The sequence below is a fragment of the Panthera uncia genome (genome assembly GCF_023721935.1).
Source record: "Panthera uncia isolate 11264 chromosome C1 unlocalized genomic scaffold, Puncia_PCG_1.0 HiC_scaffold_3, whole genome shotgun sequence".
Taxonomy (NCBI): domain Eukaryota; kingdom Metazoa; phylum Chordata; class Mammalia; order Carnivora; family Felidae; genus Panthera; species Panthera uncia.
This window is the reverse complement of record NW_026057584.1, coordinates 108,528,850-108,550,137: the sequence shown is the minus strand read 5'-3', so window position 1 is coordinate 108,550,137 and position 21,288 is coordinate 108,528,850. Positions and strand designations below refer to the sequence as shown.

General features: G+C 59.7%; 3 protein-coding genes across 4 annotated transcripts in view; 1 reads left to right on the top strand and 2 right to left on the bottom strand.

The window, feature by feature from the left end:
- Positions 1 to 15,321, top strand: part of LIMS2 (LIM zinc finger domain containing 2) — a 37,600-nt gene extending 22,279 nt beyond the window's left edge. For both annotated transcript variants that reach the window (XM_049615784.1, XM_049615785.1), the window contains exons 5-10: positions 10,322 to 10,471; positions 11,105 to 11,255; positions 12,717 to 12,809; positions 13,345 to 13,393; positions 13,545 to 13,620; positions 14,239 to 15,321. In XM_049615784.1, the coding sequence (XP_049471741.1) occupies positions 10,322 to 10,471; positions 11,105 to 11,255; positions 12,717 to 12,809; positions 13,345 to 13,393; positions 13,545 to 13,620; positions 14,239 to 14,386 (667 nt within the window). In that variant the 3' untranslated portion in view covers positions 14,387 to 15,321. The remainder of the gene's footprint in view (positions 1 to 10,321; positions 10,472 to 11,104; positions 11,256 to 12,716; positions 12,810 to 13,344; positions 13,394 to 13,544; positions 13,621 to 14,238) is intronic.
- GPR17 (G protein-coupled receptor 17) lies at positions 2,113 to 3,612 on the bottom strand. Its single transcript, XM_049615786.1, has one exon. It carries the CDS (start codon positions 3,130 to 3,132, stop codon positions 2,113 to 2,115), a length of 1,020 nt encoding a protein of 339 aa, XP_049471743.1. The 5' UTR covers positions 3,133 to 3,612.
- A 528-nt stretch (positions 15,322 to 15,849) lies between the features above and the next one.
- Positions 15,850 to 21,288, bottom strand: part of MYO7B (myosin VIIB) — a 63,817-nt gene continuing 58,378 nt past the window's right edge. Inside the window, exons 37-45 of the mRNA XM_049615789.1 lie at positions 20,682 to 20,787; positions 19,631 to 19,744; positions 19,229 to 19,316; positions 18,548 to 18,654; positions 17,890 to 18,075; positions 17,465 to 17,581; positions 17,161 to 17,244; positions 16,818 to 16,937; positions 15,850 to 16,422 (exon numbers count right to left, since the gene is read on the bottom strand). Coding sequence (XP_049471746.1) covers positions 16,327 to 16,422; positions 16,818 to 16,937; positions 17,161 to 17,244; positions 17,465 to 17,581; positions 17,890 to 18,075; positions 18,548 to 18,654; positions 19,229 to 19,316; positions 19,631 to 19,744; positions 20,682 to 20,787 — 1,018 coding nt within the window. The 3' untranslated portion in view covers positions 15,850 to 16,326. The remainder of the gene's footprint in view (positions 16,423 to 16,817; positions 16,938 to 17,160; positions 17,245 to 17,464; positions 17,582 to 17,889; positions 18,076 to 18,547; positions 18,655 to 19,228; positions 19,317 to 19,630; positions 19,745 to 20,681; positions 20,788 to 21,288) is intronic.

The window sequence follows — 21,288 nt, the reverse complement described above, 5'->3', positions numbered from 1 at the left end:
CCCTACTGCCCCTGCTGGCCCCCCTCACTGGCTCCCCACTGCCCCTGTTGGCCCCCCTCACTGACTCCCCACTGCCGTTCTGGTCAGGCCCAGACACCTCCCTCCGCATGGCCAGACCGACGGGTCACTGATGGTTCTCTCTTGGCCTCTTGGCAGGCTTCGACAGCTTTTCCTTCTTGCTGGGATGCCTCCTCTCCAGGCGCCTGGGACCCTGTGTTCTCATGGTTTCCTTCTGCCTCACGGCTGTATAGGTCCCTCACCTCTTCCGACTTATCTCCGTCCACCGGCCTCTCCACGTCGGCCTTTTTGGGGCTCGGTGCACAGCCCTCATGTCTGTCCAAAGTCCCAGAGCCCCGACTGGCATGTCCATGCTGGACAATCTGGATGCACCCCTCCACACTACACCATTCCCTTGGGTTCTCAGCTACCCATGTACTGTCTTTGCTTGGAGCCCACCGAGTCTCCCAAACGCAACAGGCCCCATCCGGATGCTGGTCTCTCCTCCCCACGCCAGGGAAGAATGAGCGCCCACCCCTGCTGTCTCTGACTCCCCCCCCCCCTTCTGCCTGAGTACTTGTACCCCCTCTGTCCTCTGTTGCCACACCGCTTGCTCTGGATGCTGCCTGTAGCGATGTCTCCCGCTTGCTGGCCATGTTGTCTGGTGTCGGTGCTAGTGTCTGCAGGGCACTTGGCAGGAAGGGCTGTGGGGGGCAGATGGTGTCACGGGGGTCCTGACCAGGGTCGCCTGCCGGGTGTGGGCCTGGGCGTGTCCTCTCTCCTTCTGCGCTACAGCACTGGCTGCTGGGGAAAGCGGGAGAGTCTGGGAGCGCTCAGGGAAGTACGGTACTGCTGTAGAGGAAGCATGGCCCCCCCACAGACCCTCCAGGCCCTCTGGGGCCCATGCTGCAGAACTTCAGCATCCACGTGGGCCAGGCCTGCGTAGGACATTCAGAACCAGAGGCAAAACAGCATGTGCTGCCTGTCCTGTCCTGTCTTCACTTCCACGTTGCCACTCTTGGGTCAAAGGGAGAAGTTCTGGGAAGGAACTTATGTTAGCCAAACCCAGTAACCTTCAGAATCTTCAAGTACACTTGTGTTTATGGTCAGTATAATCAGTATAAATGGGGAGCCGCTAGGGTGCTAGGTGCCATGCTCTGGAGCAAAACGGCCCCCAGGCTGGCCCACTGAGGCTGGGAGAGCCTCTTGGGAGGGAGCAGGGCTAAGGACAGCCCTGCTGGTCTGGGTTAGTGGGGGCCAGGGTCACATGCCAGGCTCTCTGCCAGTTGTGTCCTCAGGTGGTGACAAGGCCTGGCTCCCCATATCTGTCTATTTAGGCCGTGTGCTCGCCCAGGACTCAAGAGGGATCGGGCAGCTGCTGAGAAGCTTTGGGGATTGTCAGGCCACGTGCAGGTCTGCGTGTGGGTTCACAGTGGGCGGGGCCAAGAACCCCGCACTGCAATGATGGGCCCCACAGGCCGCATTTGTTGGGTGTCACCTGGTGGCCAGCCTGAAATGTACACACAACCCTCAGTTATAAGTTAGAGTCCCTGTCCCCTAAATATAGGGGTCATCTGGCAAAGGGGACACCCAGGGAACTCAGAACGCCCTGAGCTTCAATGGAAACATCTACACACCCCTCCTTCCTCTCCCCCAAGAGTTCTGCACCCCCTTTTCTGGAGTCACTCACAGCTGCCTTCTGGGCTTCTCTCTGTAGAGCTGCGCTGCTCTGTGTTTCTTGTGGAGGGAGGTTGGGAGTCGAGCAAGCAGCCCTTTGGAAAGAAAGACACGCATTGTGCAGGAACTGTTCCTCCAGTCTCATCGCCACAGGCTGAAGTCATTGAATATCTAGTAACTGTAAGTGAGCAGGGTCAAACAGTCTCTGTCAGAGGGGGTGGCCGACTGGTCCTGTTAAGGGCTGTCCCCTATTAGGGTTTTGCATATCAGATAAGGCAGAACTGGGTGCTGGGTGCCGAGTTTCGCCCTTGGAGAGAGTGGGTGACCCACTGGAGAGTAGGTGGACCTCTCTTTCATGAGTCTGGGTGGCTTGCACCCTGATGCGGGAGTCCTTCTGAGGACAGCCTGTGGTTGGGCCCAGGCTTGGTGTTGCGGGGCTCACAGCTCAGACCTGGCACTCAGCGAGCTCTCATTGGTTTTCCCTTCAAAGCTGGGGGGTGGCCCCGAGAGCCTTTTGCCACAGACCAAATTGCACAAGGCGTCACGGAACTTCTCGGCCACAAAGAAGTACATGACTGGGTCGAGCGCCCCGTTGAGGCTGGTGAGGCAGGAGGTGATGCGGTTTCCGAGGGCCAGGATGCGCTGGGCGGCGCACGAGGTGCCGTGGCCGCGGTAGTGCAGCACGTAGACAGAGCGGTGCACGTGGTAGGGCACGAAGCACACCAGGAAGATGGTGAGCACCATGGCGATCATGCGGACCGCCTTGTTCTTGAGGCGCTTCTCCACGCGGGGGCCCTGCCGCAGGCTGCGGATGATAAGCAGGTAGCAGGTGACAGTGGTGACAAACGGGAAGGTGAAGGCCACGGCCAGGGACACGAGGGCATGGTGGGAGGCCTTCTCCCGGTACAGCTGCAGGCACACAACCGTGTGGTTGGTTTGCACGGTCTGTGGGCTCACCAGCAGTGGGGCCATGGCCACGGCCACCACCACCCAGAGGAAGGCACAGGCCAGGTGCGCGTAGAGGGGCCTGCGGAGCTTGAGGGACTTGACAGGGTGCACGATGGCCAGGAAGCGGTCAGCGCTGATGCAAGTGAGGAAGTAGATGCTGGCGTACATGTTGAGGTAGAAGAGGAAGCCGGTGAGGCGGCACGGGATTTCCCCAAACGGCCAGTGGTTCCCAGAGAAGTGGTAGACGAGGCGGGTGGGCAGGACCAGCACACAGGACAAGTCGGCCACGGCCAGGTGCATCAAGAATACGTTGGCGGGGGTACCCGACTTGTGGTCCCGGATGAAAAGCCACAGGGCCAGGGCATTGCCAACAAAAGCCAGGATGAAATCCAGGAGGTAGAAGGAGGCGAAGAGAATGTTCTCTAGCGGCGTCTCCTGGCCACATTGCTCTGCAGTGGCCAGGGAGGAGTTGGCAGTCAGACCTGGGGAAGCCACCTCGAGGCCATTCATGCTTCAGCTGGAAGCAGAGCTGGAGGACGAACCTGGAGGGAGCAAGCAGACAGGTTCCAGAGCCTGGGACCTGCGAAGCATCTTAGCTCAGCATCGCCTTGGGGACTACTGAGGGCACCCCCTGTGTTCACCTGGGGTGGGTGAGTGTCAGAGGCTTTCTGAAGCTCAGCAAAAAGCAAAAACGAAGGCAGGGCCTGGAGCTTGCCAAGCTGCTGCTGGGGCTGGCTTCCCACCTCACGATGTGTCCCTGCCGGGCACCCAAGAGCCTGAGACCAGGGCCATGTGTCCCAGAAATCCACTCTCAGACCAGGGCATGGGGTCAGCACTATGGGGAGAGTGGGGAGTGAATCCCACCTGTTTGGGCTCTGGGATGGAGGGAGGGGCCCCACATTTTCTGCTGTGCTCCCCAGGGGGGCTTCCTGAATGGCGGGGTGGGGGGTGCATGGGAAACTTGAGCTCCACTCCCAATGGGTGGGTGCATAGATCACCTATTTCTTTCTTTTTTAAAAAATTTCTTTTAAGTTTATTTATTTATTTTGAGAGAGAGAGAGAGAGAGAGAGAGAGAGAGAAAGAGAAAGAATATCCCAAGCAGGCTCCATGCTATCAGCACAGAGCCCAACATGGGGCTCAAACCTACAAACTGTGAGATTGTGACCTAAGCCCAAACCAAGAGTTGGATGCTTAACCGACTGAGTGACCCAGGTGCCCCTAGACGACCTGTTTCTGAGATCCTGGTGCGTGGGGCCTGGCCACCTCCTCTTTAGCCTCGCCTTTGCTGGGTGAACCCTGTACACCCCGAGTCCTGGGACCCTTCCTGGCCCATCTTGTGGCAATTCTCATGACTAGTGCCACGTGTTGTTGCCTTATGCTTCTCTCCTGCCGGTCCCTGACCACAGCTCCCCCAGCACCTGCCACCCAGGAGGGCACCACCAGGAATCCAGTGATGGGCAGTTTCCCAGGAGGTCAGAGGCCTGCTCTCCGCCAGCACCTGAAGGTGCTGTCCAGGCCTGGATCCCAAGGTCTCTCAAGCTTTCCGGACTCAGCCTATCAAATTCATTTTGGACATCCTAACGGTGGAGGCCTGTATCTTAGAAAGCCTTACACTTGGGCCCTAGGCCAGTGGGGGGCATTCTACCACCCAGAGTAGTTTAACACCAGGAGGCAGATTCTTTTCTAGGAGAGGAAAAGCTATTTTTCCCAGAAGGTAGTGGGACTGGCTCTGGTTTTCCAGCCAAGATCGGCAGCCCCGGAGAGGCCTGGAGCCCAGGGAAGCCGCCTGTGTCTGCCTGGCCTCCCCAGCCTGGTTTGCCCACACCTGAGGGGGGCCAGCATAGAGCCCTGCAGTATGTTTGGTGAACCCCAGTTCTGGGTAGGCACTCTGGCTCCGTCCTTGACAGAACGCACTCCTGGGTTGATTTTGGTCAACTCAAGAGATCCAAAAAGGAGAGGAAGACCCCAAACACCCTGCCTCCCTCACCAGCCCTAGGAGTGGGGAGTGTGGCAGGAGAGGGCAGGACAGCAGGGCGAGAGCAGCACATCCCGCAGTCCCAAGCTGCTGCCAGCCCCTGATCCTCGTGCTTTGGGGTTTCAGCCTGGCCGACCCTCACCTGCAGTGCAGCTTCTGGGGCTCCCCGGGAAGCCTTGCCTCCTGACACCCACACTCGGGCAGGAGAGAGGCTCCCAGGAGAGACGCGGCGTCCCTGCAGGCTGTGGCCATGGCAGGGCCGGGGTCATTATCCTGGCCGAGCCTGGCAGTGTGAGCCGGAGTAAGTTCTCTGCGAGTGTCTCCTGGCCTCAGTTCCCTGTCCTTTTGATGGCCATGGTAAGAGCTCTGGCAGGGGCTGAACTGAAGAGGGGGCGTCCCTCAGGAGGCATGCTGGCAGCTGTTATCATGGCAGCCTCCAGAGGAGGGTGGGCTGGGTGCCATCTGGAGGCGTGGACGAAGAACAGAGGCCTGAGGGGAGGGCCCGGCATGCCCTCCTTCAGTAGACGGAGCAGGGCAGTGGTCCAGACGGTGGCTATGCTGGGCTGTCGAGCTGAGCAGCAGCTGGACCCTCCCCATCCTGCTTCATCCACCACCACTGGGGTCCTGCAGCCACTTCCAACCCCCAACACATGCATGGAGGGGTGAGGGCCAGCTGCCTGGGCAGGAGAGAGCCAGGGCAACGCGGGTGAGGGGCAGAGAACATCTGGCCAGTCACTATCCTAAAGTAAAGGGGTGCTTTCCTAATAATATCTCAGGTTAGTCACTGAAGGGATCCAGGGTGGTTCCCTTGCCCAACTGATCTATCCTGGCCCCAGAGTGGGTCAGGATGCCTGGAATCCAACACGGAGGTTATATTCCTGCTGTTTCCACGTGCATGTCACCCGAGGGCTTGTTGCCAGGGAAGCCCTGGCTGCTGGGAGAGGGGATGGGGCCAAGCGAGGAAACAGTCAGGTGGAACCCCTCTGCTCTGGGCCGCCCCTCACACCTGGACTCTGACCCACAGTGCAGTTCTCACCTGGGCCTCCCTGAGGGCTACTCACAGGTACCAACTACCCACTTTGCCAATCCTTGGAGGCAGGCAGCCCTCCTTTACAGATTAGAGATTAAGAGGTCAAGGCTTAAAGTGGGCTAATTTGCCCAAGGTCATCTGGCTAGGGACAGTGGCCCCAGGGTTGGAAGTCAGGTCAGGGACACCCAGCAGGGACACCCAGCACCTCCCAGAACACAGCTTGGCCTCTGGGGGTGCCTGGTGCCAGAGCCGGGACTGTGGCTCCATCTCAGGGCTCACCCTGGAATTGTCTCCCAGGCTCCGTGGCACCTTCTTGGGGTTTGGCCCCAGGACTGGGGATGTAAGTTTTGGTGCCCAGTGCAAAATGAAAATGTCAGGCCCCTTATCCTGTAGGGGCTACAGGATGGTGACAGCAGAGCATTAAATCGATGGTGGGGCCTGCCTGGCCGCACAGGCTGCTAGCCTCTTGTGGCGCCCAGTGGGCACGCCAGCACCTGGCTTCCTGCCTCCTGCCTGGTGCCCCTGGCTTCCCATCACTGCTGAAGGCGCCACATGTATGGTGCTCTCTCTGGGATCTAGACTCTGTTTTAAAGTGCTTTTAGGCTTGTTTCTGATTTCTTGAGGTTTCTTCACCCCTCCTGTTTTAGGAAGTTTTGATACTGATTTTTGCAGTGTGGTCTGAAATGGGCACCTGCTTCACTGTGCAGACCCTAGAGACGCAGGCCTGGGTCTGGCCTCACTGGCTGCTCCATGCTGCTGCTCGGGGCAGGGCAGCGTAGGCACCTGGAGTGTGGCCTGGGTGTGGACAGTGGAGGAGTCTGGGGCCGTGGGGTGGGTCTTGGGCCTCCGTGGAGGGGAGGAGTGGGCAGAGGTGGCCATAGGAAGAGGCCCAAGGTGGTGAGTACAGCTCAAGGTGGGTGGGCACAGCTGTTTCCTGGCGTGGGCTGGCCCTTCTTCTTCCCTGCTCCCTTTCCTAGTTCCTCCCTGTGCCACAGTGGCCCAGGGTTGGAGAGCACAGGTGCTGATCATGGGACTGTGCACAAGGCACTCACCCTAAGTCCCCGACAGTGGGACAGGAATCCAGCCCAGTGGGGCCACTGTGAGTCAGAGCAGGACAGCCTTCAATAAACCGGTTGTATCGTTATCGCAGAGAGTGTTTCAGGGACAGGGATACCCCACCCCTGCCTCTGCTTGGTTCCTGAATCCCCTGCCTGCCCTGCTGGGCCCTGGTCCTTACCTCTCACAGCCGGGTCCAGGTGCAAGGGCAGGAGGGCTGCGGGGCAGCAGGTGGGCTGTGGCCAGCGGGTGGTGGTGCTGGCGGTGGGCTCCGTGCAGCTGTGGAGGGAGGCCGGCTATTTAAGGAGGGGAGGGGAGGCTGCAGCGTCTGTGGCCCTGAAAGGCCGCTTCATTCCCGAGGGGGTCCTTGTGTGGCGGGCCACTCCTACGGCTGCCTGTGCTGCCACTGGGCCGTGAATATTCCAGTGTGTCCCAGCCCGCGTGCCCCCCCCCCCGCCGTCCCCCTCAGCCTGGCCACTGAGCGTCACAGAGGCTGAGTGTGTGACTATGTTCGAAGCCGCGGAGTGGGCGCGGGCTGGGTGGGGTGGGGGGATTGGCTGGCACTGACAGAGACAAGAGGACGTTTCAGCACAGGATAATTTCCTACCGATGGGGGGCAGGGAGGGGCTGGCCGCTATGGCAACGAGCCTGGGCTCCCAAGCCTGCTTGAGGGACAGTGAGGGGTCCTGTGAATGGAGAGGGTGGGAGGCTGAGGAGTTTTGTTTGGTCGAATGAGAGGGGGCTCTTTCAGGACACTTGCTGTAGGGTCCTTGTGTCTTGCCCCGTATAATTAGGCTCCGTTCGGACGTGCGGAATAAATCATGGCCTTTATCTTGAGCGGGGCACAGCTGCAGGCCGCCTCATAATAGGGCGCTGTCTGTGCCTGTGGGGACGCAGCTCAGCCCGCGAGGCCTGACCCATACCTGTGCGAGCTCCTCCTCTGGACAGGAGGCCTGTGAAGAGGGTCACTGCTGCCCACTGCCTGTGGGCCCCGACACTCCTCTGGGGGGTGGCTCGAGCCTGGGGGTGTTCCTATGTGGGCAGTGGCTGCTTCTGACACAGGGCAGGCAAAGCCCATTTCTCCCTGTCTTTCCCCCAGATGGCACATCCGGTGATATGGGGAACCAACGCGTCATGCCTGATCTCAAAAGACTTTTGTACCTTTTAGTTAAAACCTTACAAACTGTCCACAGCTATCACTGGGAAGTAACTACCACGTGTGCGACCTTAAATTTGTTTTCCACATAATCCTGTGCAGTTGGGATTGTCTCCCATTTTGCAGATGAGGAAACTAAAGCTCAGAGGTGAAGTAACTTGCCAGGAAGTGGCAGAGCCAGGATTTGAACCCGAGCATGTGTCACTGAAAATCTTATGATTTGTGTGTGTTTGTTTGGGCTTGTTCTGGTTTTTCTTTTCTTTTTTTAAACAAATGTTTAGTTTGAGAGAGAGAGAGAAAGAGAGAGACAAAGTGGGAGTGGGGGAAGGGCAGAGAGTGTGAGAGCCAGCCAGTCCAGGCTGTCAGTGCAGAACCCAAAGCAGGCTTGAACCCACGAGCCATGAGATGATGACCTGAACTGCAATCAAAAGCTGGATGCTTAACCTAATGAGCCACCCAGGCGCCCTTGTTCTGGCTTTTCTGTTGCACCTTCATGCTGGAATTCTTAGGCTGTATCTTCATCCTACCTAGAAAAAAATTCTGCAGATTGCCTTTAGATCTTGTGGGATCGGGTCTGTTGAAAAGACATTCCCCATCTGGGGTTCCTGGTGGAGCACCTCACCTGGGTCTCGGCTGGGAGCCAGTGGGGTGCAGAGGTGCGCGAGCCAGGGTGCGGCCCCTCTCCTGCACTGCCCTGTGTGGAGGTCTGGAAGGACTGACTCACACAGGTTTGAGATGAATGTGTCTGACCGCCCTCCCCAAGCTGGGTATTTCGGTTGTTGGGTGATTGCTGACAGTAGCTATAAGGGCACCAATCGTTGCAACAGAATTCTGGGGAATTATACCAATTTCTATAGCTTTGAAACAAAAGTGATTCCATATGGCTTAAGTGCTGTCCTAATGCCAAGATTAGTCACCAAAATTGGGAGTGGGGTCATGGGGAATAAATGCTGGGTCTGTGACAGAGACACAAGCAGGCGGCAGGTGTCGTGTGGAGATGGGGAGCGGCAGGAGCAGTTCTGCTCAGACCTGCAGTGGCAAGGGGCCTGGGGGTCTGGGTGGGTGGGGTGGAGATGGGGAGATGAAAACTGCAGCCACAGGCCACATCTGTGTCCCGTGGGCAGGTGGAACTAGGGGGCCCTGGCTAGGGGATCGGCTCCCAGTCCGGCCTGGCTGTATTGTCCTGGGAGACGATGCCCACTGTCCTTCCCTTCCTGTCTTTTACAATAATTCATTCACTCACATACCAGAGACTTAGCCTGAGCTGCTACCCTGTGGGGGGCACAGCCTGGGGCTGGTCAGTGGCTTAGTAAGTGGCTACTGGGCACTCATTTGGGCCCCTTGCCCTGCACACACCTTTGGGAGATAAGACACAAATAAGGCAAGCGGACAGCAGTGTTATGCAGCAGGGGGTCCAGACCCAAATGAGGTGGCAGGTGTTGAGGTCAAGGGCATGGACACTGAATTGTCCTCGCTGGCATCTAGGGTCTGCCCATCACACCCGGTTGGGGGATCCTGAGTCTGAGAGTTAATCTCTTAACCAGATTCCTTGATCTGCCTATAAAAGAGGCTGATGGTGGCTGGTAAGGGGTAGAGAGGCCCCCTGTGGTTGGGTGCCTGGGAAGGGAGGGAGGGCAGGCCCGGATGCATCAGGAATACTTACAGATTGGGGTGGCAGGTGGGGAATGGGGGTAATGGATTGGGGCCTTTGTACATCTTTGCTTGGGGACCCTGAATCTAAATTCCTGCCACCTTTGAGGCACAAGGAAACAGAAACCATGTTGATTTCCCTCTCAGTAGAGACCACAGCTGTTCCCCAAGGCAGGGAGTAGCATCAGAAATTACTCTGAGGTCTTCACAAAAAAGACTCTGTAACGACAGTTCCTGGGTTTGGGGGCCTCTGTCTGACACAGCTGTGCTTGTCTCTGGAGACAGAAAGAGCCTGTAGATGTTCGGGTCCCTCTTTGTCTGACAGACCCCAAAGGAAGGGGGTGTGCAGGCCCGACAGACCTGGCCCCCTGGGCCACTCTGCTAGGCACAGCAGCGGTTTCAAGCTAACAGTCACTGTGTAATCACTCATGCGTATTCAAAGACATTTGGGAAATTAATTTTTTAGCAACGGTCAATGAAATGTCTACTCTATTCCATGTGATGTTCTAGGCTCAGGAAAAGTGGAGAAAAGGAAACTCACGTTTGCTTTGCCATCTAAAGATGGCAAACACCAATATTCTGGTGTATGTCTTTCTAGTCACTTTCCAGTGAGAGTCCCCTTTTTAGGGGGCACGTTTGTGGCCTTCCCAGCTGCAGGGCTAGTTAGCTTGCTTTTCTGGGCCACTGTCTGAGCCTCTGGAAGCTTATGGGCATTGTTAAAGCAGCAGGCGGGGTCCAGATGTCTCTTCTGCCAGGAGGCGGACCGTGCTTTCTGGGGAGGAAGAGGGGGAGTGGGTTGTTGGTCCCTAACACCTGCCTCACTTCCCACAGGCACCTGTGCCGGCCTTGCCACAACCGTGAGAAGGCCAAGGGCCTGGGCAAGTATGTCTGTCAGCGGTGCCACCTGGTCATTGACGAGCAGCCCCTTATGTTCAAGAATGACGCCTACCACCCCGACCACTTCAGCTGCACCCACTGCGGGTATGCATACAGCTGAGCAGCTGTGATGGGGGGCAAGTGGTGAGCTGGGTGGGACTCCCACTCGGCGGAGAGGTCAACCAGTTGGAGAGTGGGGTGCAGGGTGGAGGTCGAAGTCATCGATGCAGAAAACACCTCTCTCTGGAGCCTGTTCCAGTAGTACTTGTGTGAGGCCCTGAGGGAGACAGGGTGAGGGAGGGCTGGGCCCTTGGAAGCTAGGAGAAAGGAATCAAAGGCTTGGAGGACCAGGGTGAGGAGGAGGGGTGCTGGTGTGGGAGAGGGGAGGAGAGGGGAAAGAGACTGCAGGATCTCCTCATGTCTGCCCCAACACCCGGTCTGGCGTGGAAGGGCCAGAGAACAGATATGCTTCTCAGAGGGCCTGACAATGCACAACACAGACTGCCTGCTGCAAGGCCTGTGCGGGAACCCGTGCCCTGGGGCCTGTCTGGGGCACAGGAAGTCCCCGAAGACACCAGAGATCAAAGTGCCGCCTGCCTGGGCACGCTGCTGGGCCCCAGTGGGGCCTCTCCAGAAGCTGCTCCCTGGGGTTGGAGGGGCTGGTGGGACCCCCGCAGGGCCAGCACGGGCCCTGCAGTGGGGCAGGGATGTCATGGGGGGCTCTGCTCTGTCTTCCAGGAAGGAGCTGACCGCCGAGGCCCGGGAGCTGAAGGGGGAGCTCTATTGCCTGCCCTGCCACGACAAGATGGGCGTCCCCATCTGTGGGGCCTGCCGCCGGCCCATCGAGGGCCGTGTGGTCAATGCACTGGGCAAGCAGTGGCATGTGGAGGTGAGCGAGGCCAGGAGGTTGGGGGAGCCCCAGGCTCACTGTTACATTTGGAGTCTGGCCCTGCAAGCCCCCCCCCACGCTCCCACCCCCAGGCCACATGGCTTGCTTCTAGCAGGGATATTTGTCCTGGGTGCTGTCCCTCTTTGGCTCTGGCCTCCATGGGATCCAGGAGACCTGAGTGCACAGACCATGGTTCGGCAGTGGCGCCTGCCTTCTTTCCTCCCCGTCCTGGCTTTCTAGAGGGTTCCAAAGTCATGAGAAATACTATAGATCCAAATGTTTATTGCAGTGGGATATTAGTGGAGGATGTTTACAACTTATTTGTTTATATTTTATTGTTGCTTTTTACCTGTGTTTTCTAAATTTCTAACAAAAATTTTGGGTGACTTGTATAGAAAGGAAATGATAAAATCTAGAGTTCTAAGAGTGACTGACTTGCTTCTCTGGTGGGCGTTTGTAGCAGGGCCAGTGAGACCCCAGTGTGACAGGTGCCCCATCTGGGTGGGGGCACAGCCATGGGGGATTCCAGGAGCGGGGCTGGGGTTCTCCGCCTCCTCACTTCTCTCCAGCGGTGAGCAGGGGCCAGACCCCAGGGCTGCTCTCCCAGACTCCTCTTCCTGAGAACTATGGGTCCCCAAGCTGGACACAGGGCTTCTGTTCTTTCTCGGTGTCAGTGGTGACCTTTTTTCCTGGGTCACCTAAGAATCCTACCAATCGATTTTTCTCACTGTTCTATTTTTCTCCTCTAAATTTTAAAGACTCATGTAATACTTGCTAACTCTACAGAAGGTGGCATTGTCCTTGGGGATAGTCTGCCCAAGGCACCCTGAGGGATTATGGTTGGCAGAATTGTGTACAGCCTCATGTAGACTCAGAAGCTGGGCACACCGGCTGGTTGAGCTCCTCAGGTGTGTCCCCCTGAGTCACCTGGAGCTCACTGTGGCACTGATGGTCTTACAGATACTAGTTGCAAGGGAAGCTCGTGTTCCCTGATGCCCGGCTAGGTCTGGGTCCCAGGAGCTCTGTCTTGGGTAACCTCTTTGGGAAGGTTCTGATGCAGGGCCTGGCCCCCAGCCCCCATGGGGAGGGTGGGTCCCCGCATGCCGTATGAACTAGAAGATGCTGCTCACTGACTCTGGGGCTTGCAGGGGATGCCTGGGGGCGGGGGGGACAGACACCTGCAGCCTTCCAGGGGGGCACCATGCTTAGAGCAGCCCCACCTGGGAGGGCCCACTGTCACCAGCACCTGACAGCTAGGGCTGCGGTTGCTGACGTGGGGAGCAGTCCCGGAGAGGATGGTGATGCCAGCGGCACTGGGCATCGGGGAAGGAGTGGGGTCTGCTGACTCACAGGCTGTCCATGGAGGTCTCCAGTGAGGCACTCATCCCACTGGCCTCTGCTTCCTGTCTCCTGGAGTGGACACTCCGGCCCTGAGCTGCCCACTGCCTCCTCTCCCCTCAGCACTTTGTCTGCGCCAAGTGTGAGAAGCCATTCCTGGGGCACCGGCACTATGAGAAGAAGGGCCTGGCCTACTGTGAGACCCACTACAACCAGGTATGGCCCGGGGGGGCAGAGGGTGGAGAGGCCCAGGGCTGGGGGGGCACTGTGGGACCCCTCAGGGAGATGATGCTGCCTGAACAACCGAATGCCCCATCCAAGCGGTAGATGATGGCGGCCCCCCCAGAGCCTGTGGTGGCTGCGTGCCCTACCATCTGAGAGGCCGGCCCAGACCTGCCATGGGGACTGAATGACAAGGCCGTGTGAGGTCCTGGGCTCAGGGACCGACATGTGCCGCCATCCTCCGGTTTGGCAGAGGTGCCCAGCTACTGTGGTCCAGAGTCAGGGCCTATGGGCCTGGCCCGTGCCCTCTCAGGACACCAGCAGGAGCAACGGGGCCCCTTGGTAGCAATGCCTCAACCTGCCGCCAGTCCCAGGGTGGTGATTCTGCTGGGCCAGGAGTGGCTTCACCTCAGGCCCAAGGTGGCACCCTGGTGGGAAGGGCTCAGGTGTCTCAGGAGGGTGCCCGAGAGCAGCTGTTTGGGGTGGCCCCGAACTGGGGCAATGAGTTTGACACCCACTCTGTCCACAGCTCTTTGGGGACGTCTGCTATAACTGCAGCCATGTGATCGAGGGAGATGGTAAGGCTCCTCTGTCTCTGTGACCCACCCCCACTCCCCACACCCTCTGTCTGTCTGCTCTCCCTCTGGGACATGGGTCCTGCAGCTGTGGGCCCAGCTGGCCCAGGGCTGGCCTGGGCCTGCTAAGCCCACCTGCCTCCACCCCTCACAGTGGTGTCAGCCCTCAACAAGGCCTGGTGTGTGAACTGCTTCTCCTGTTCCACCTGCAACAGCAAGCTGACCCTGAAGTAAGTGGTGAGGACTTCTGGGGTGTACAAGGTGGGCAGAGAAGGACCTGCACAGCACCCTCTTCTCCAGGAGCCTGTCACGGGAGCTCAGATTTGAGTGGGCTTCCCCTGTGCTCTTCAGCTGGTTCTCCCTGAATGTCTGCTGGGGTCAGGCCCTGGGAAGGCAGTGGCAGCCCCAGCCCCACGGAGGCAGACTGAGGGGCCCCCAGGGCCTGGTGAGAGGGGGAAGGATGTGAGCCCCCAACACACCCACACAGACACTGGGGTCTGGGGAGGGAAGGGCATTCCAGCTCAGGGAACAGCATTTTCAAAGGCTGGCTCATCCAGGAAACTCCCGGAGGTGTGGGGTGGCTGGAGCTGTGAGGTGAGGTGGAACCCAGGTTTCTGAGGACAGCAGGGAGTCATGGCCAGTGCCGGAGTATCAGAATCCAAGAGAAGCTTCTGGGAGGGAAAGGAGGCTCGGAGGCCTGTCTCCTGGTTCACCGTGACCCCTGGCCAGAGCTTGCCCTGGGATCTGGATTGCTGTGGGCCAGGGGCCAAAGGCAGCCCACTGCCCTGCCTCTGAGGGCTGAGTTGGTGGGGCCTGGGGCTCTCCTGACTGCTGGACCTCCTCCCCAGGAACAAGTTTGTGGAGTTCGACATGAAGCCCGTGTGTAAGAGATGCTATGAGAAGTTCCCACTGGAGCTGAAGAAGCGGCTGAAGAAGCTGTCAGAGCTGGCCGCCCGCAAGGCCCACCCCAAGTCTGTGGGCCTCAACTCTGCCTGAGGGGCTCCCGCCTGCCTTCTGCTTTTGTCTCCCCTTGCTGCTGGCGCCCCTGCTCCTGGTGTGCTCGCTCGCTCGATGCTCCCTTCCTGCTGCTGCCTCTACTCCTCATCTCTGCTCCCCTTCCCTCCTTCTCTCCTCCCCTCCCCCACCCCCTCCTTCCAGGCCTCCTTTCTCTCCTCCTTCCTTCAATGCAGGCACCCGGCAGATGCAGGGCCCTTGAGCCTGTGACAGGCCTGTGCCCACAAGCCTTAGCTTGAGGTCCTCCAGGGACATGAGGGAATGGGAGCCTGGGGTCACCTGGCCCCGGTCATGGACCCCACTGCTCCTGGCCCTGCTTGTCCTGACCTCTCCCATTCCTGCAGCACCCCTCCCACCCCCACTCCCCACCAGCTCACATTCTCCTGTGGGAGTTTGTGCAGCCTTCACCCCAGAGTGGTCCTACTATATGCACATGGCCCTGGGGAGGCCACAACAAGGCAGCTACCCTGGCCATGAGGATGGGGGCCCCTGGGGAACCAGCCTTTCACCCTTGGCCATGCACTCACTCAGCCAAGTAGGATCCCTGTGCTTAAACTAGGCCAGCAAATCCTGCCACTGCACCCCACAATTGTCAGGAGGGACAAGGACCACCCCCCCATCATCACTCATGAGGCCTCCTTACTGAAATCTGGCCTTGGCCAGTCTGTCCTGGGCCAGGGGCCCTGTGGTTCCCCTAAGCTCCTCTGTGGTCCCCGCAGCCTCTCACGCTCCCTGCTCCCCACTCTACCCACAAGGGTACATGCTGGCTGGCTCTCAGGATGCAGCTGACTGAGGGCCAGAAGGTAGTGGGATTGGTAGTGGGTGGGTGGCCCATTCTGACCTTCCAGGAAGGACACTTCCTCCATGGCCACACAGGACCTGGTCCTTGCACAGTGAATGAAGGCTTATTTACACGACCATGTGACCCGTGTGGTTTATGGCGTGGGAATGAGGAGGTGGGGCAGCAGCCCCTGTGGACACACTGTCTGGGGCTGTTGAATGCTTAGAGACACAGACACTAGACAGGACAGGTGAAAGAGTTGTCCAGGTGGGACCCAGCTCTTGTTCCAAGGGCCAGGCTGCCATCAGGACTTGAAGACGAGGCCATCCAGAAACCTACAGTCTGCGAAGGCTGGCCAGGCGGGTAAGATGGTGGGGGGCAGACTCCTACGGGGCCTGCCAGCACGGTTGGGATGAACCCAGGCCCCTAAGGCCCTGTGTCCAGCTCTGCTCCTGCCTGGGCACAGGCTGCCCTGAGCGTGAGGCCAGCAGCCAGAGAGCGGGCAGGCCTGGCCTGCGCCCACACCAGGCCCCCTCAGCAGCAGTTCTGTGACCCAGTGCCCTGTGGGTACTGCAGTGTGCAAAGGGGCCTTGTAGGAAGAGGAGGGAGGGAGGGAGGGAGGGAGGAGGAAAGGAGGGAGGGAGGAGGAAAGGAATGTGGGGGGGGGAGGGAGAGGGAGGGAGAAACCAATGAAGTCATTCCCTGAGAATGGAGCTGTCATCCGGGTGTCCCCAGAGAAGTCACAAAGCTTTTCGTTTTTTCTGGAAGAGACCCTTTGCTGGCCAGTGCCTCCAAGGCCTCCTGCCCACCTGGCCCCCTACCTCTTCCCTCACTAACACACTGCACACGCTCCAGGAGTTAGGAATTTTTACTGAACATTCTTGGGGGAGTCCTCTCAGCCGTCCACCCATCAGCTTGGAGGTTGGCCCCACCCTAGGCTTCCCACTTTGGCCTCTATGATCAGCCGCTCAGCAAAGGGGGCCTACCTGGTGTGCCGAGGAGTGTGGGGTGTGTTTTGAGAAGGCAGCACAAAAGGGTGCTTACAGAGGGCAGGCCCTGGGCCAGGAAGAGGGCTCTAGGGAAGTGCCGCCCGGACCCCAGGTTGGGAAGGGCAAGTGAGCAGGCAGGCCAGTCCCTGGCGCTAAGGGTCGGTGGGGGCCTGGGAGCCCCGCTGCTTCTTCATGGTGCTCAGGAACTGTTGCACGTACGAGGTCAGCAGGTCATCCATCTTGTAGCCCTGGACAGGGGAGAGCGGGGCTGGAGGCTGCAAGGTGCGGGCCCGGGGGGGCTCGGATCAGGGCTGTGCAGTACCCAGCTGCTGCCTCAAGGACACATTGGATAGGGAGGCAAAGAGGCGAGTCCCCCTCCCTCCTCAGAGTGGCCCAGGCCCACAGGGGGCCCACAGCGGGCCTGGCTATCACGACCCCTCCCAGCCTTTTCCTCGCTGCCCCTCCTTCCAGACTCTGCTGGCCCAGCCTGGCCCTGCCCTCCCTGGGCACAGAAACCCGGATCCTCACAGTGAGCAACTTGCTAGTGGCAGTTGGGGCTCAGGGTTGGGGAAACCTAGTCCCTGCTGCCTCTGTGCCCCATGTGTCTGGGTTGGGGGAAGGGACCTGGGAGTCCTGGCCTCACCAGGGAGGTCTCACACAGTAGGCGGCTGCCCCGGGCCAGGCTCCCCAGTGCCATGTGGAAGTAGGTGCTGCCACTGCTCCAGCTGGAGATCTTGGTGAAGGGGTAGGTGGTGAGCAGTTCCTGTGGGAGAGTGGGCAGGGTGGGCGGGGTCCAGCGGGAACCCAGGGGGCGTAGAGGCCCTGAGTCAGAGCTGCTGCTCCTCATCTCCGGCGTCCTCCAGAACCCATGGGGCCGTGTGAAGGGGGAGAGAAGGGCAGGGGGTATCACCTGTGCAGGGAGTGGGGAGAGCGGGGACTGGGACCCCCAGGCAGCTTTCCCAGCCCTGCTGGGGCCTGGCTATTACCTTGGTCTTGGGGTGGATGAGCAGAACCCCGTGTCGGTTGATGGCGATGAGGATGATGTCCGGGTAGGAGGGCTCGGAGGTTTGCTGGGGAGGGGGGGACGCAGTGGTCACAGCCCAGCTGGGGAGGCCAGGGGCCGCCTCCCTGAGACACACAGGTGCACCTACACGTGCACACATGCTCCGTCCAAACCAGGTGGCCAGGCCCACCCTTAAGCGTGTGTTTGGAGAGGAACACAGGCTGCTGGGGCCAAAGCTGGGTGAGGTTCCCTTGGGCAGGGACGGCTGAGCGTGAGGTGAGGCCTACCTTCACCTCGAAGAAGGCAGACCCGAACGTGGGCCACCGGCAGATCCACTTGAGGAAGGCCATTTTGGCCTCCTCTACTGTCTTGTTCTTGTTCTTGTCATAGGCCAGAAGGATGTTCTGAGGGTGGTGGGAAGGACCAGTGAGGGCCTGGGCTGGAGCCAGTGCCTGACCAAGCCCTCCACACAGGGTCCTGGAGGCCCCAGTCCAAAGTGGCACGTGTGTGCCCGTGGCCAGCCTGGGGGGTACTCAGAGCCAAGTGTCACCTCTATGCCCGGTGGGGGAACCTGAATCCCCCAAGTGCTGTGGATGGCGTGCGGAGGGGGTGACACTTGCAGACCCAGCACACCCTCCATGACCAGAATGTGGTCATCCAGCCCTGGCAGGGCCTGGCACCCAATGACCCCCTCCCCAGCCCCATCAAGGACCTTTTTCCATTCCTCGGAAGACATCAGACGTGTGAGGTTCTCAGGCACAAGTTGCCTCAGGATCTTGGGGATACTAGCCAGCTGGGACCGGTCGTTGTCAAACTGGGCCTTGTAGATGAGGCCTGCCAGGTGGACAGCGTCCTCCTGAGAACACTTATGGAAGCCACGAAGGTACTTGGGCAGCTCCTGAGTGACAGACACGTTGGCCTTAGGCTGCTGCCCCCCTATTCTTCGTGCTCCAGTGGCAGAGGTATTAGCTCACCCGCAGGCAGGAGACAGCCCTCAACAGGCTAAGGCCCTTGAGGGAGGTTTTCTCGTGGGGCATGACCACGAGAGGTTGGGGCAGGGCTTTTCCCCCACGGGGGTGGCGGCCTGCCCTGCCCCTAAGTGGTTGGAACACTCTGTCCCCTCCCATTCCCAGCAATCGTGCTGCGGTGCTGGTACAGTCACTGTCCCCAAAGCCTGCTGTCCCTCTGCTCCTGCTGCAGAACCCTCAGTGGCTCAGCCCGCCCACCCCTTGGGGCCTCCAGAACCCCCACCCCCACCCCGGAGAGGGCGAGTGGCCCTGGAGCAAGGCAGCTGTGGGCCTGCTTCCTCCCTCCACTGTGTCTCAGGGTGGGTGTGGACGCAGTGAAGGTGGACCAAGCCCACTGGGTACCTGGTGGTAATGAAGAATGGTGTCTGCGTTTACATCCTTTCCCGGGGTCACATTGAGCCACAGTTTCCGCATGAAGTACACCTGGTAGGGGAGTGTTGCGGGTGCCCCTGGGCAGGGCGGGCAGTGAGCACCAAGTCTGTCCTGTGGCCCAGCACATTCCCGGACCCGTGCCCCCCACCCCTTCTCATGGCAGGGGCATCGCTGCCCACCTCCCTGCACCACTGCCCATAGCGCGTAAGCTGTGATACCTTCCCCCCTCATTACTGCTCTGTCTGCTCCTGCTGCCCCCCCTTGCTGGCAAGCCTCACCCCCTCTTCCTGACCCCCAACTCTTCCTCATCCTCAGGACTGGTGTGGAGGCCACCCTCTCCAGGGATTCTCCTGGACCTCTCTGTGGGGGTTGGGCCCCCACATAGCCTTCACCTTCTGCAGTGCAGCCATCTGTCCCAGGCCTGGCCCCACGCCCTGCCCCTGCCCAGCTGGCCCCAGGTCTGGCCATACCCGTGACCCAGGGGATCTAAGGGGGAATGAATGAATGAATGACTTCAGGCAGGGGCCATGCAAGAGGTGCCAAGGGAACCTTCTGCCCCTGGCCCAGGGAGGCAGACTGTCCCCCTTCCCTGTGCCCTCCATCCTAGCCACACCCCTCCTTCCTCACCCCACCCCATCTTGCTCCCCTTACCTTCTTTCTGGGGCTTGTTCTTCCTCACCCAATCAGACACTTCCCGCAAGGAGTCGAAGAAGAAGTCTCCCTCCTTCTGGCTGATGACCTGGGGTGGGTGGGGAGGGAGGCAGAGGGAGGTGTGCAGGTGGAAGGACCTCCAGGGGAATGCCCGCCTGGGGGGCATTGGCGGCCTGGGCCCTGCCAGCCTGTCTATGGCTTGGGAGGCCAGGTGCTGCTCTGAGCTGGGTCTCACTTGCTTGGGGAACTGTACCGGATTGTGCCGCTCCATAAGCCCACCTACCTTCATCCTGACAGCCTGTGTGCAGTGAGGGGCCCGGCCCAGTACATGGGGACAATGCCACAGACACCAGACATCTGCCCACCTTCGCCTCTAGCCCAGGCCCACCCAGCCGACTGCACCTTGTCAGAGATCTTGATGAAGAGGCTGCAGCCTTCCCAGGAGGCCAGCTGCAGCCTGGTGGCAACACTCTGGCATACGTCCCGCACCCGCGTGTAGGTGCCCACCTCCAGCATCTGGGCAGAGAAGCAGTGCGTGAATGTCTCAGGATGAGGCTCGACCTGGGATGACCCATCATAGCCTGGGGCTGTTTCTCCTTCCTAAGACTGGCTGGACGTGCCCCAGCCTGAGAAGGAGCAGCCTTCCCTTCTAGAAAACCAGCTGGATGCTTATGTCGTTCAGTCAGAGTTCACTGCCTTGGGGACCCAGGAGGCTCAGCCTTTTGAACTTGCTTTGAGAGCCCTGTAGCCAGACTGTGGGAACTTTCCCTTGTGGGACCCGTAGTCTCTAAGACCATAAAGGCCACACCGCTGCTGGGAAAGCCTGCAAGGGCACGTGGCCCTCGGCCCCTTGCCCCACACTTCACTGCTGCCACTTGGCTGGGGACCTCTCTACCACACCTGGCACCTGATGGTCCCCCCCCCCATCTTTTGCTGTCCCCAGCAGCCACATGGGTTCAGTCTGCACACATGCCTAATGGCAGCACCTGCTCCCTGATGCCCCAGGGCAGGGTCAGAAGCCCGTCGGGACCCCATGCCCTGGGACTTGGCTTTGCTGCCCTCCCTTAGGGCCTCCTCTCTGTGCACCTTGGCCAGGAGTGCCCCCGACACCTTTGGGACCTCCTTGACTTCCGACTGCACCAGCAGCTCCCCTCCCATCCTCAGGGGCGGCCCCTCCCCACGCTGGCCTAGAACACCCCCTATTAGTCCAGAACTGCCCCCAGCACCAGCAGCACTCCTTCCGGGGAGGCCCCTCCCTGTGCTGGCCTTGAGCACCTGAGGGCTCAGGCACTCAGTTAATGTCTGTGGGGCACCAGCGAGGGCACAGCAGACAGTTTCTGGGGCAGATGCAGGGGCAGGAGGTTCACTGTAGCCCTGAAAACAGTGTCTGTCCACAAGGTGGGGGCTACAGGCCAGGAGCCTGGGAAGCCAGCACCTTGGGTGGGAGGCTTACCTCACTAGTGTCATTAGGGAAGCAGATCTTGTGGCAGATGCGGGTGATGTTCTGTTCCACAGCCTCTACCTCCACCGGGTGTGGAGGCTGTTTCCGGGGCCCTGTCCTAGAGCAGGACAGTGATTACTGAGCATGGCACCCTGCCACCCCCAGCCCGGCCCGGGCCGGGCCCTGGCCACCAGCCCCCAAGCTAAACTGTGTGCCAGACACACACAATAAAGAACTCCACCACCCCAGTGAAGGACAGGGTACTCAGGGGGGCTCAGCACCAGGCCCAGAGGAAGCAGCAGGGGCCAGCCTGGACTCACTTTCCAGGTGACCTGTAGCTCTGAGGAGTCTGGGAAGGCCTGGGACACACATGGGGGAGGGGACCTGGACTGACCCAGAGCTTCCTGGGTGGAGAGCACCAATGGCTAGGGCGAGTTGTGTTCTCATTCTCACACAGCATGGGTATCAGGTAGGGGTCAGGGACCCCCACAGGGCCTCTCTGAGGGCACCCACCTCCTCCTCCACAATCATGGCCAACACACTCTCCCACAGCCACAGGAGGCCAAGCCAGACAGGGTGGGTGGTGTGGATGAGAACCAAGACAGAGCCCAGGAAGAAT